The sequence below is a fragment of the Thamnophis sirtalis genome, unplaced genomic scaffold (genome assembly GCF_051295495.1).
Source record: "Thamnophis sirtalis isolate CommonGarterSnake01/CBP01778 unplaced genomic scaffold, rThaSir2_p1.2 scaffold_11, whole genome shotgun sequence".
In the NCBI taxonomy this organism is placed as follows: domain Eukaryota; kingdom Metazoa; phylum Chordata; class Lepidosauria; order Squamata; family Natricidae; genus Thamnophis; species Thamnophis sirtalis.
The window spans coordinates 24739137-24753999 of NW_028261391.1; the positions used below are offsets into that span (position 1 = coordinate 24739137).

Consider the following 14863-nt stretch of genomic DNA (forward strand, 5'->3'; position numbering starts at 1 on the left):
CCATCTTGGGGTGATGTGAATGAATTCTGGTAGTGGTGAAACACTCATCCTTGAGAGTTTGTTCCTCCACCTCTGGTATTGGTCTGCTCCAAGAAGCCATCTTTGTTTGAAGGAACCCAGAAAGAGAACCTGTTTCTATTCAATCAATCAATCAATCAATAGGCTTTTTACTGCAGAAAACATTATTAATGAGAATACAAATTTGATGAATATGCATAACTTCCACAATGCTTGTTCCTGACTGAGTGACTGCACTAAATAAACTGATTTAAAGTCAGGTCACTCAATTTGGATCCAAAAAGAAAAGAAACATTTGTGTGTAATGTTTAGCTGATTTTGAATCATTAAACATATAATTCTCCCCAACCTTCAACTTTAGTAAATATATTGCATTAGTTCCATCACCGTCTATGGGATCCAACTGAAAATTTATACAGATAATTTTTTAATATATAAACAATTGATATTCTGAAGTTTGTAAAGCAATTATTTTTCAATTCCACTAGAATAAAAGAGCTTAATTTGTTTACAGTGCATAATAAGTCCTTATGAGTAATGCCAAATCCTCCCCATCTCAATAAACAACGTATTGCTAGAGAAGATGGTTAGCAGATGTATGAAAATGGATATGCAATAAGGCTGGCTTTATACCAAAAGTGTAAAAGTACAAAAATTAGGGATCTGGTTACTAGTAAACTATTTCTGTAGTTTCCACGTAAAAATTTGCCTGCATGCCAAGAAATGCAGCCAATGTTACATCACATATATACAAAAAATAAAATAAAAAAAATCTTTCCTTTTCTGAGTTTTTTTTCTCAATTAAATTGCAAATAATTGCAAAGATTTCAATACATCTAAGCTTTAGTTTTAGCTTTAGTTTTTGTTGCTTTTAATCTTCTGTAAAACTTTGCAACTTTGAAGAAACTCAAACAATAGTTTAATTACAAACGGGTGTTATCGTTTTGAATATTTTTTTGATATATATAGCCCAAGTTCCATTGTATCCACAAAGTGTGCACAGGTAACATTCCAAAGAGTTTTGTGACCTTTGGCTGGCTTCATATTGAAGAAGTCAAGCTGCATTCCACTACCAGGATTATCTCAAGAGCTGACAAACCATTAGATGGAGAAAGAATTTCAGTGATCTCCTAAGGGAACTGTATAACCATATAAGAATATCTAATAACCAGACAGTTAAACAAAGGGTGGGGGAAGGCCTTCTAAAAATGTGAGCATACTTGACAGTTATCCGTGTTTCTGTTAATGAAGTTTCACAGTAATATGAATTGTTGTAAAAATAATTAATTCAACAGTTCAAAAAGAGAAACATTTAACTGTGGATAAGAGAGGAAAATACATCTCAATTAATCAAATCACATATGCTATATTTTAAGGCAGTACAGACTAACAACAGTGCGGCATTCACTGAAGAACAAGAAGAAATACCACTTCAAAGCTATTTTGTAAAGCACTGAAGGTCTTAATACAGAAGCAGGAAAAAAAAGCAACATATTCCATCTAGTTTTAGAAAGACACAGGGACCACTTGGCCTCCATGTGCTTCAAAACTGGTAGAGATGTACAAAGCATGGTGACCTGGCCAAAGAACATTTTGGAAAATTCCAGATCATGCCTAACCTCTTTGGATCATGCTATTCCAGCATGGTTTCGGGAAGATATTTTTTCAGAACTGAAAACAAGTTAAGGTACCCAAGATACGGAGTTTTGGACAATATATACTTGTTTCAGAGCTGGATCATGATGGAATAATTCAAACCAATTGCAGCTCAGAGAATTTAAACCTGAAATCTGTCAAAACTGTCTCTGGAATGACATGCATCAAAGGGGACAGACTATTCCAGAAATTATGAATTTTAGACTATCCTAGAAGGAACATAAAGAGACAAATGTATAAAATTAGAAAGACATCTCATTCACTGCTGGTCAAGGGCTTTCCCAGGCTGAACAACTCGCACAATATGCTGGGTAAATTCTGCAATGTGAGCTGATTTTCAAATATTTATAAAATTACAAATTAATCAATCTTCTGGGAATTATTTTACAACTCTACTTCTCAACCCAACAGGAATCACTTTTGGGTCACAACTTATTCTTAGGAAGCACTCAACTAAAGCATAACAACCCATCAGATTTTGTCTCAATATGAAGAACATTTAAGTATATAAAATTAGCTACTTATAGCTACTTGGACTTGAAAAAGTCTCATTACTTAGATGCCTTTCAGCATGCTTGATCATTAGAAAAGATCCAGGTAATTCATTTCATGACCTAGCTGGTATGTAAAGCATTTGCAAAGTCTTCTTCTAATATGCAAGCAATTTTAAGACAATGTACAACATCGTCCTTAACTACAAGATCATTTTGCAACATATTTTTCTTTTTCTCAGTTCTGAACGTCATCACCAATCTTTAAGATTCCAGGTTCAGTATCTCATATCACTCCTTAGTAGAATCTCTTAATGAAGAGCAAAAACTGTGAGAAAAAGATCAGCCTAATAAACATGAATATCAGTGCATACTATACTCAGATGAAAATTCTTCTCCCACTATTAGTTTTCTTAAAGTGTGAATTAGTACTCTGAGCAGATTTCTTTAAAGAAATAAATCCTGTTAACATGACAAACAAAGATTTGTTCATTATACCCACAGAAAAAGGCAGTGGATTATAAATCAACAGAGCTGTCAAAGGTTTAAATAAGAGAACTAAAAAGTAATAATTTGTTTCTTTTTTAGGCATAATAAAAGGAATACATGCAAAATTTTACCATTTCACTGTAAAAAATGTATTCAGCATAGCTCCTACCTTTTCTTTTTTGTGATAATGAGGACATCATTAAAGAGGAAGAAGTATACATGTTGCTTAGAAGTCCTTTTAGAAAAAAGTCCAGTGTCTTCAACAAATGCTGCCAATTCACCCCGTTTCACTAACCATCGTGAAGAAGAAACCAGTGGAAAGGGCTACAAAGTAAGAAATCTGCAATTTAATCTTTTCTCCTGGTTTTCTAAGCAGACATTTTTACAATAAAATGTGTTCCTTCTACAGTTCTGAATGCAAAGAGAAAAAGAAAGAAAGAAAAAGAATTGACATTTGCTAGCCAAAAATATGAACTGTGCTTTAATCTTTATTGCTTTCAGGAAGCACTTTTGTTATTTTCCAAAACAACAACTGAATAATCCCTATTTCATCATAAAAAAAAATAAACACAGCTTATTCTCACTCACAAAACTCAGCACTAAAACAAACCAGAAGCTAAAAGTCTGTATAAAATGCATGGAAGGAAGTCTCCTACCTTGATTTTAAATTCCAACTGGGAGTTGATGGTATACATCATTTCTGTCCTTTCCATTTTTCGAGCACCTTCATTGCACAGACGAACCAACTGGAAAAAGAGACATCTATGTCACCCAGCAGGTTTGCATTTGGTATTAAAAATGTAGTTTTTTTTCTTTACATCTTTTATAGATATGTAACAATAAGGGAATCAGAAAAAAAATATTTGTAATGTGCAGCTATTTTTGAATGAACTAGCCTTTTCTACAAACAATTTAAGAATGCTACTTCTATTTTTTTAAAATGGCACTGCTACAATTTCCTTAATATTCTAACTCATAACAACAGGATTCTTGGGTTTTGCCTTGGTTTTTCTTGACAGGCCCCTTCTGACATATAGGCACATATCCAAGGACACTGGCTATCTATACCTTCTTTTTAGGCCACTCATATCTTATTTTCCCCTTTGAACAACTGTGATGCACTTACACACCCAGAAACTACAGCTGGTGCAATTGCTATTGCCCAGGCAGTTATGGATGTATCTGATGTACCAGATTGACAGAAGAAAACAGAAGAGCAATTCAACGGCATGCATGTATGCACCGGGAAGCTAATCTTCAGTTTTCCGCACTGGTCACTTGGTCTTCCAATTTCTGGCGTGCATGTGTGCATGAAGACTAGCTGGCCAGCATGTATGTGCGTGCCGGAAACCAGAAGTTCAGCTTCCTAGTATGTGCATGCATGCCGGGGAGCTACTCTGCCAGCTTCTGGCATTCCCGTGAGCACAAAGAGCTGCTGGTCAGAACCCGGAAGAGCATTGGGCGATGGCTGGAGAGCCATCCTGGAGAGCCATCCTGGAGAGGTGGCTCTGCATAGGTTTGCCATCATGGCTCTAGTCTATAGACTCCCGACTGTAAAATTCCAATGGCATTTTTTATATTACTATGGATTAATATTAATGTATAAATAAATAAATAAATAAATAATAAATAAATAAATAAATAAATAAATAAAATTAATGTAAGACTTTATTTTCCTTACTACCAAGGAAATGCAGGATTTCAGTGCCAGAGAAACCAAAAGGAAGTTTTTAAATCTTTCCCTTTGTCCTTTTTGATTTCTATTGCAAGGGGCAACTTCAAGAATTGTAATAACGCAAAATGTTGATTTTATTTATTTCCAATTTATATCATTAAATCCATTTCCCAACTATATCATTAGAGAAAAGGAACATGAGATATTGCTTTTTCTAATTGCCAATAAGATAAAACTGGTATACACAGTAGCAACCTTACCCAACTTTCTGGAAGATACCTTTGGGAAAGTCTATTCTCTTTCCCAAAAACTTTGGACTCTCCCCCCCCCCCCAAAAAAAAAGAAAAAAAGGGGGAGGGGGAATCTATACCCTTAAAAAAAATCATCTGGAGTTACTTAGATACAAAGCAGTTACATTTCTATTTATAGCTATTTTCTGTGTAGGAGGCATATTAAAGTATTTTCTTTCTTCAATAGCAATGAATTTCAGTGCAAATAATGAGTAATTTGGAAAAATGAAGATAAAGGCATTTTAAAAGACCCATGAGGCATACTTTTTCTGGAAAGTATTTGTTAGCAAGCCATTAGAAGCCATTTTTATGAGCCAAAGATAAAATCAGATTTATTAATTGATAATTTAGCGACTTCCATATAGAGTAACAGTATATGTCACGGGAATGCTAGTCTTCTTTTCTGATCTGAACAGTATGAAAAATGCACCACTTTTTAAAAAACTCTTAAATATTGATTACATTATATCGTGGCACGACAAAACCACGGTCCACTAAAGCGCGCCCGATTAAAGCGCGTACCTGACGTCATCAGCAGCGCGACAAATATGACCGCAGAGAAAAAAGGGCGCTTTAAAAAGCGCTTTTAAAGCAAGCCGATTCACGTAAAGGTAAGGGTTAGGTTTAGGGTTACGTTAAGCGTTAGGGTTAGGTTTAGGTTTAGGGTTAGGTTTGGGGGGGTTAGGGTAAGGTTTTCGCGTTAATTTTAACTTTACCGCTCACAGCGTGATGTTTTCGTCGCACTGTGATGACGTCAGGTACACGCTTTTGTCGAGCGCGCTTTAGTCTACCGCGGTTTTGTGGTGGAACCACATTATATAACATGCAGTATCAGCATGGACAGATAAATAATCAATAATTATTCTTGAATGAAGCAGTTTTTATATTGTTCCCCTTTCCATTTTTATATATTTTATGAAAAATGTTAATACCATTAATAATTTGCAACAAAAATTACTGGGTATTAAGGAGACTTCCAATAAATAGTGTTTTATCAAGAGTTCTTAATACAACTAGGGTCCTGTATAATAATATGAATATTATTCTCTCTATCCAGCATGGGAGAAAGTTAGCACTACATTCCTATATAATTTCATACCACTGATAAGGTATAGTATTTTACAAGTTTTCATTGAAAGATCAGTATCACTAAATTTTAATTAATTTTCTTGCTAGTGATAAACATGTCCCTGGCTGGGGAAGAAAAGTGCACATCTGTCTTGAAGATTTGGGGGAGGCATCCAAATTAATTTTCAATTTTTAGCCAGAAAACATTTTTTCCTTTTTTTATTTTTAGATTCTCAATGATCGCTGATTGCAATATAGACAAATTAATTGTGCTTCTCACAGAAGTCCAAGCTATGACATTTCAATTGTCCTTTGACAAAAGAAGGGTGGTTCTTTCTTTTCCATATTAGCAATAGCAATAGCACTAGCACTTAGACTTATGTACTACTTCACAGTACTCTACAGCCCTCTCTAAGCAGTTTACAGAGTCAGCATATTGCCTCCAACAATCTCGATCCTCATTTTACCACCTCAGAAGGATGGAAGACTGAGTCAATCTTGAGCCTGGTGAGATTTGAACTGCCAAATTGCAGGGAGCCAGCAGTCAGCAGAAGTAGCCTGCAGTACTTCACTCTAACCACTGTGCTACTGAGGCTCATATTAGGCTGCAAAAATTAGCAGCTGAAAATATAAAGCCACCATCCCACAACAGAAATGAACCCATCAACGCTGCCATTTTTCCCTTCCTTCTTTCAATATTCTGTGCACCTCTAGAAATACAGAAGGCTCAGAGGCTGCTAAGCTAAATGAAGAATTTAGCTTGCAATGAAATTCTGCTGCAAACGTTAATGTGGTAGATAACAGATAGTTCATCCTAAATTCTAAGTCAAATGATCAGTACATAATTGTAGGATGTACCTTAAAGTAAATGAATTGAGAATCAATATGTATGTGAAATTAATGGTTGAATGTGTTCTAAATGCGAACTTAGTGTAGTAAACATTAACACATTTTGACACTACTATATCTGTATCAGATTACTGTGATGATATGCATCAACCAACATATATGTATAAAGATTTGACAAACATAAAACTGAGTGGTAAATAAATGATAGAAAATGGTATACTATATTCAGTTTGCAGCTGACCAATCTTGGACGACTCATGGGCTATTGAGCCAAATTCAGACATCAAGCAGCTGCATATATTTTAGCTCATCCCAAAGAGAAAATTAAATTCAAGGTGCAGTAAAATTTTAAAAAATGTTTAAAGCTACTATAACAGCAAAAGAGACAACATATTTGTCACTAGTATAAGTGTGCAGAAGATACTATGCCATTGCATTAAGTAGAATCAGTATCTCTGATAATGAGAATCAATGTAGTTACAATAGGAGCATGTCGAATAAGGACAAGGATGATACTCAGTAATGAAGGTCCCATGATAACCTCTTTTGGTCTCTATGTCTCAACCCAATTTAACATAGAAGGTCATAAGATAATAGAACACTAGGATGGGGACCACATATACCACTTATAATTTATGGAAATAAATCTGACTGTACTATAACTGAACAACGTAATTCATTTTGCTAAGCCAGTAGGTCACTTAACTGCCTAGGAAGCTCTTCATTCTTCTTGCTATCATCATTTTCCTAGAGGCAATGAATAATTTTTCTGAATCAAATTTTACCCCCCAAAAGGTAGATTTGCCCAGTGAAATTCTGATATAGGTAGTCCTCAACTTACAACCTTTCATTTAGATACTGTTTGAAATTACTGCGGTACTAAAAAAAAAAAAAAAAAGACTTATGACTGGTTATAACACTTACAAGGATTGCAGCATCCCCACAGTCACGTGATCAAAATTTGGCCGCTTGGCAACTGGGATATATTTTGGAGGGTTGCAGTGTCCTAGTCACCTGATCACCTTTTGTGACCTTTTGACAAGTGAACTCAATGGGGAAGCCAAGATTCACTTATTAACAACCATATATCTAACTTGACAACTGCAGTAATTCACTTAACAACTGTGGAAAGAAAGGTCGTAAATTGGGGCAAAACTTACTTAGCAACTATCTTGCTCAACAATGGAAATTTTGGGCTCAACTGTGGTTGTAAGACTACTTAGAAGATTTTGCCCTTAGAAGATTATATACGGAATTCTGACTTCTAAACATGCACAAAAGAATTTCAGCAATAAACACGTTGTATTCTTCAAAGATAACCTAAACATACCTTGCTTACTGCTTTTAAAGCCCTTTTGCAAACTTCGTGTTTTGGCAAATCTTTCTGCGTTTTCTGGCAAATTGTCTGAAATAAAAAAATTCACCAATTTAGAGATGTGGTGTTTTTTTTAATTAGTGAGAGGGAAATGTGTATGATACTTGTATATGCAAATCTGTATTATGAATTTTATGCAAATGTTTACCTTTTGCTGAATCAAAATATACTATATTCTAGATTACCGAGACATCTTACTCTGAAATGTTTTTTCTAAAAGGAAATACTTAAATTTCACTTTTAATATTTAATGTAATGAATTGGTAACACCATCTTTCTTTTTTAGTTTCAAGTACAAATGTCTTTATCTGCCTACTTCTTCAGTTCAGTTTTAACAAGGTATTAAAGATCTGCATACTGAAGTCTTTGATAACATGTATAGTTAGATTTAGAACAAGATGCAAATTAACATTTTCTCTTTTAAAGGAACGTAATAAAAACAGTCTGACCATTAAATCAACATTTTATTAACTTGCTTTTATAAGCAAGCTATGAAAACAAACGCGCACCAAAGCAAACATTGATATATTTTTAATGACAAGGGAGTTAAGAGGGTTTTTTTTTTTTTGCGAGAAGCCAAAATGCTATAAAATGGTTCCTGGTAATATGTTGTTTTTAGAGGCTTAATGGAATAAAAAGAACCATTACTGTTGGTTTTCCAGGCCAAATGATAGCAATTATGTATTAATACATAATTTAGCATACCTAGTTATGTTGGCAGAAGATTCAAAACTCTTGCTGACAAAATTCATTGAGTGGTCCAGACCACTCATTCTCACCCCTGAAATTCTGTCTTGTGTTTTATTTATGAATACAGCTTTTTATTAATAGCTTTTTAATTAAGTGAAACTATAAGATTTATCTGTACAGCACAAGATCCAAACATAACTTTCATTTATTTAATTTATATCCCACCTTTGTTTTTACAAGTGACTCAAGATGGCAAACATATTCAACATACCATACCTTCTTCCTATTTTCCCCATAACTGGCTGGGTTGAAAGGGAAAAGCCCAGCTAGCTTTCACAGCTAAGGCTGGGTTAGAACTCATGGTCTCCTGGTTTGTAGTCTGGTGCCTTAACCTTAACCCCTACACTAAACTGGCTGGTTTAGACAACACTTCCTCTTGTCTTTTTGTTATCGTAGTTTGTAACTGTTTCAATTGGTTTTAATGATTGGATTTTGTGCTTTAATTGTGCATGCCGCACTGAATCATATTTCAAGTGAGAAGGTCAAGCATATAAACTAAATAAATATTATAAGGTACTATGGCATTGTGACAATAGGTTTAAGCATGACTAAATTGTGTTTTAGCCCATAACACTTTTAAGAAATGATTGTCCACATTCTTAAGCCTAAAATTGTTCTAAAGGTTTTATAAGAGTTGTTGCAGCACTTGTTGTGCAAAATATAATCTGAAAATAAAATAGCACTAAATAGTCCTATTAAAGTCAACCAGCAGGAAAGGACAAAAAATGGATTATAAGGCTCTATACTTTATATAGAAATTTATAATCCAACAGAAGCCATAGAAAATTAAATACCCTAGGCAGAATGTTTACTTGCCCCAGCAAAAGTATTTCCCAGGTTTCTCTGGGCCAATTCTAAATTACTGAAATTATGACAATTCAGCAGTTTATATGATGGATAAGCAAATAAGTGATTACATAATTATAAATTATCACATCAGAATTACATATATAAACGCAATCATAAACAGAACAGACAATTAAAAATAAGCTGCTCTTACATCCATCAACAGTGGAAGCCGAGTAACCCTTTGCATTGGGAGAATGAGGAAGGAGATCATTGGTAAATTCCTACACTCTTCTTGAGTTTCAATCCGCGATAATACTTCCTTGAAGGATGGATTGGTAGCTCTGTCCAAAAGAGCAACAATTTTATAAACAACATTAAATATAAAGGTGATGCATTTAAAAGCCTTTGTCTGAAGAAAAAAAAAGTTTGCCAATAGCTTTCTTGAAAACATAAAGACTAATACCAATAATCACTCATAGATTAGGGTTTTGCCCAAAATTTATAAGACTGTTCTACAAATCTTCTATTAAGATGCAGTAATATCCATAAAACTGTTGCTTATGGTTTTTCAACTCAAAGAAAATGATTAGTTACCACAGAAGCTCTTTCACATGTCTTTAAGTCAAGCGACATTGCAAAAACACAATTATTGTGAAGCTAAGTTATTTATAAGTGAAGCTAAGTTATTTATTCTAAATCTATTTTTTTCCTAGAATAGATCTAGTACTAATATGGCAAACTTTTCAGTAAGATTTTTAAATAGAAAATTAACCAAAACATTTTAATAACAATTGTGACTGAAACTTTTTTTTAAGTTTTATCTACAATCATATTAATAGTTTACCCATGATTAACAGATTAACAGAGTTGGAAGGGACCTTGTAGGTCATCCAGTCCAATCCCCTGCTCAAGGAGGAGACCCTACATCATTTCTGACAGGTGGCGGGATGCCTATAGTTAAAGGACAATTTATAAATATATTGAAATACATTAACCCTGTGGGGAATCACTTGAGCAAAATTAAAAAATAGGTCTTCAGGTTAACAATAAGTGTAAATTTACATGTATCAAGTTTATTGTCTCCTTCAATTAGTATGCCTGAAATATTTATTTTTCAAAAACCAAATTTATACATGATTCATAACATCATTTTCCCCCAAGCAATTCCAGTATAGTAGTTTCCACTACTTACAACAGTTTTTGAAGCGTCCGCTGTTGATAGACTTCATTTGTGCAATATTTTATATAAGGATCAAAAGTTGATGTAGTATGCTTTTCTACAATATCACTGATATCATCTATGAAGATGTTACTTCGATGCCTTTCCTCAAGCTCTGTGAAGAACCTGAAACGAACAGAACATTTTTGAAGATTTAATCACAAATTTAATCACAATTTGTTAACTAAAAGCAAAGAGATCCTTAATTGTATTTCCATCCAAACAACTGGTTGCTAGACAGCCTTACATACTCTATGTAGAACCTTGACCTAATTGTCTGAAAACCATTAACACCTTTTTTTCCTTATTCTGAGATTAGTCTCTCTGGATGGAAGGTGAACAGTAAATTGACTACAGCTGAGACCGCATTCAAAAAGAATGAACGAACATATTTTATAAGTTACTCAACAAACAACTGGAAGAAACTGAATGGAAATACATTTGTTTCAGAAAAAAGAATGTTTGAATTAAATTAGGTTCTTTTATTCCTCATTTAAAACATATGAGGCTGAAATGGGACTTTACTTACTTCTAATGACCAGATATGTTACATAATGTAGTAGCTCCTGAATGTTTCATTTCCAATAATGCCAGATGGATGGTGATTACTTTCGCCTTTTCTTTGTACATACATACAGTGGATATAAAAAGTCTACACATCCTACATGCCAGGTTTTAGAAATATGACTGCTATCGATCTACAGGGGTTATATTTTTATGTAAATATTTATTTAAATTTTTAAATTTATATTTTTAAAAAAATTAAGATTTTTTCCAGTGAAGGCAGTATACTAGAAACTCTGTCATTGTTAAAGGCATTATGGAAACTGGTAAGGAACTACTGTATCTCTGAAATGATACCTCGACGACACAACTACATTAATAAATTTAGTTCTAGTTAAGGGTTGCTTCATGTAAACAAGGAAGTTCTATACATATAATAACTTTTGTAAATTTACACTTATTGTTAACCTGAAGACCTATGCATACCATAGTAAGCAGATCGGTACAGTTCTCCGCTGGAGACAATCTGGCTTTGGTTTCTCATAGTGCTTATTTGGAATTGGGAAACAAGTTATGAATGACAAGAAACTGAACCCATTGCAGAAATAGACCACCAGAAACACAAAATTGGGAAGCCCGTATTATTGAAAATGTATTCACAGAAAGAATACATCATTAAAGTACTAAATAGCTATAAATACATGAATGGTCTTTTTGTGTGTTGGAAAAGATATACAGCACTGTATATCCCTATTCAATGGCCTAAAAGTTTTATGACTGCATTCCTGGGACATCCCACAATACTGCCATATCCTCACCAGATATATGAAAAAGATTATATGTGCTCAATATCAAATCAATATCTATTGATTTGTTATTAACAAATCAGCTACTTATAAAAGTTTTATGGATATCAAAGACCTGAACATATCCCTGTTACAGCATGAAAGAAAGAAATGTCTGTATTTATATATATTAGCTTAATATAAAACAACAGGTTAATAAATCACAATGATGCAACTGTTCTAGGTGCCAAAGACATCAAATGTATGATTTTTCAGCCAAGAGAAAGCAAACAATAGTACAAGTAACTCTTATATTAGGCAATGCCCAAGGTGATACTGTTTACTTTATGATATTTTCTTACGTAAGTGTATTTATTTCTTAACTTCTGGTTTCCTTACCTTGATCTGGCATGGTACAGCCATGTATAAGTAACAGATAAATAGTAACTTTGATTCTATTTCAGAAGATCTAGTACAAAATAATCTAAACATGATTAGAAATCTGTAGACTTTACAAACATAATTTAGACCACAAATTAAAGAATCATCGAAATATCCGGCACAATTGAAATCAATAGTTTTTTATAAAATTCACAACCTTACAATAGTATCTGCTAACGAGTTAATCTTTTACGCATATGATTCCCACATATCTCTTAAGGGTTTGGCAAAAGCTGTTTGGTTTAAGACCAGAAAAGATACGATTCTCAACCAGAAATGCCTTAATTGAAGAAATCTGTCAAAGCTTTCAACAGTATTTGTACTATGCACTACACTGTCTGCCAAAAGATTAACACAGCACATATATAAATCTGTTATAATGGAGCTGTGTAACAAATATTCAGCATGCTTCATGAATGTCATTGTATATCTTATAGCAAAGATAGGCAGCATAATATGATTTCAAGCAGTAAAAAATGTTAAGAATTTTTTTAAAAGAAAATCATTCCCATGAACATTCTTTTATCTAGCAGGCATGCTTGGTTAAACTCCATTGATTTTGATACGTCTTAATAACAGATGGAAAATAGCTAAAAGCTCCTTTGATTCAATTCTTGACTTCTTTACGAGCTCACACTGCAAAATTTGACCCACTTAATCACACTCTCATAAATTTGTCCTTTGACTACATTGTCTAAAGCAGGGTCAGCAACCTTAAACACTCAAAGAGCCACAAAAGTCCCCCACCATAGAATCTCCTCCTAGTGCAGCATCCTTTTTCCTTATGAGCCGAGGTGGCGCAGTGGGTAGAGTGCAGTACTGCAGGCCACTTCAGCTGACTGCTAGATCAGCAGTTCAGCGGTTCAAATCTCACCGGCTCAGGGTTGACTCAGCCTTCCATCCTTCCGAGGTGGGTAAAATGAGGACCCGGATTGTTGTTGGGGGCAATATGCTGACTCTGTAAACCGCTTAGAGAGGGCTGAAAGCCCTATGAAGCGGTATATAAAAATCTGCTATTGCTCTGCTGACTGGAAATCCAGTTCCCCCACTATAGTCTTCTCATAGCGGGGCATCCTTTTTCCTCTCCAACCGGAAGTCCAGTTCCCCCGTCATTGAGTCTCCTCCTAGCGTGGCATCCTTTTTTCTCTATCTGTCCTAACTGAAAGCCTTCTCAAAGGTGGAGCCGACCGGTGATAGGGAGCCGCAGCAGACGGATAAAAGAGCCACATGCGGCTCCAGAGCCGCTGGTAGCCAACCCCTGGTCTAAAGAAATACAGTAACAATGTACTTGCCAACAATATAAACAGCAACAAACAGATGCATACCACTAACTCTGGTTAATAAAGACTGCTTAATACTTACTTCTTGCTAGCTTCACACACATCCGCAATATTGGAGAAAAGATGATGGCTTTCTGTCTTTGTCATTGTGGAACTCAGTTCTTTGGAATTTTTAAACATCCGAATCAGAATTTCTAGACTGAGAAGATATGAATGTTCCGAAGAGATGACTTCAAATATAGCCTGCATGATCGGGGAATGGGAAGAGTAAAAGAGAAAACTAAAATTATTTCTTTAGATTTTATACAACAAATCATTTCCTAGTAATACATTTTCACAAGAGTATTTTTGAATATCCAGGACAATTATCTTGAAAGAATTAGTCTGAACTATAAATTAAAACATAATACTTGAGTACATGTTTCAACAGTAAGCAAAAATACAAATATGATTTTTAGGACTGTCTTAGCATGTACTTTGTTTAAAACAAAAAACCCTGTAAATTAAACCTGCAAAATTAAATGAAAAGAGGTGAATAAAAATATTTTCCCCTGCTTGGCTAAATCAAGACACAATAAATACATATATTAAACATAGAAAGAACAAAGTATGTAAAAGAGTTAGTTAAGGTAGATTGGGTATCAAAATGTGGCATATTTCAACCATTTTTAAGATTTTTAAAAATGGGGGTATTTTAAAGAGCAAGTGTCAGAAATTTGACTCTGTGGTCTGGATCACAATCTCATCCTTTAAATTACAATGGTTCCCAATGTGGGGCCCACACCCCACAGAGGGGCAATTTGGTTTTTAATGTATGTATATGTATGTGTGTGTGTATATATATATAATACACACACACACATACATATACATACACACACAAAAAAAAAGAAAGAAAAAAAAACTTCCATTAAAAAAATTAAAATGTCAAATTACTTGAAAAATCCTAAGAGATTAAAAAAAAATCAAGCATTAAGAAATCACAAATATCAGCAATCCACTACTGGCTATATTTTCTATTTACCAACATCTTACATTCTTGATACTATAATATATTCTAATAATCCAGGATACAATTTAATAAATCTATATTATTGTAACAGAGTTAAAAAATCCTGTTAATTCAGCTCAAAAATAACAAAAATAAGACAAACCCAGACCTTATAAGATGTGTTCGTTATTGA

At 34.1% G+C, this 14863-nt stretch overlaps 1 protein-coding gene across 4 annotated transcripts in view; it reads right to left on the reverse strand.

The window, feature by feature from the left end:
- ARHGEF26 (Rho guanine nucleotide exchange factor 26) overlaps positions 1-14863 on the reverse strand; it is a 53877-nt gene that overhangs the window by 13590 nt on the left and 25424 nt on the right. For all 4 annotated transcript variants that reach the window (XM_087725344.1, XM_087725342.1, XM_087725343.1 and 1 more), the window contains 6 exons: positions 13762-13922; positions 10643-10795; positions 9662-9791; positions 7867-7941; positions 3311-3400; positions 2824-2978 (listed from right to left, as the gene is read on the reverse strand). In XM_087725344.1, the coding sequence (XP_087581470.1) occupies positions 2824-2978; positions 3311-3400; positions 7867-7941; positions 9662-9791; positions 10643-10795; positions 13762-13922 (764 nt within the window). The remainder of the gene's footprint in view (positions 1-2823; positions 2979-3310; positions 3401-7866; positions 7942-9661; positions 9792-10642; positions 10796-13761; positions 13923-14863) is intronic.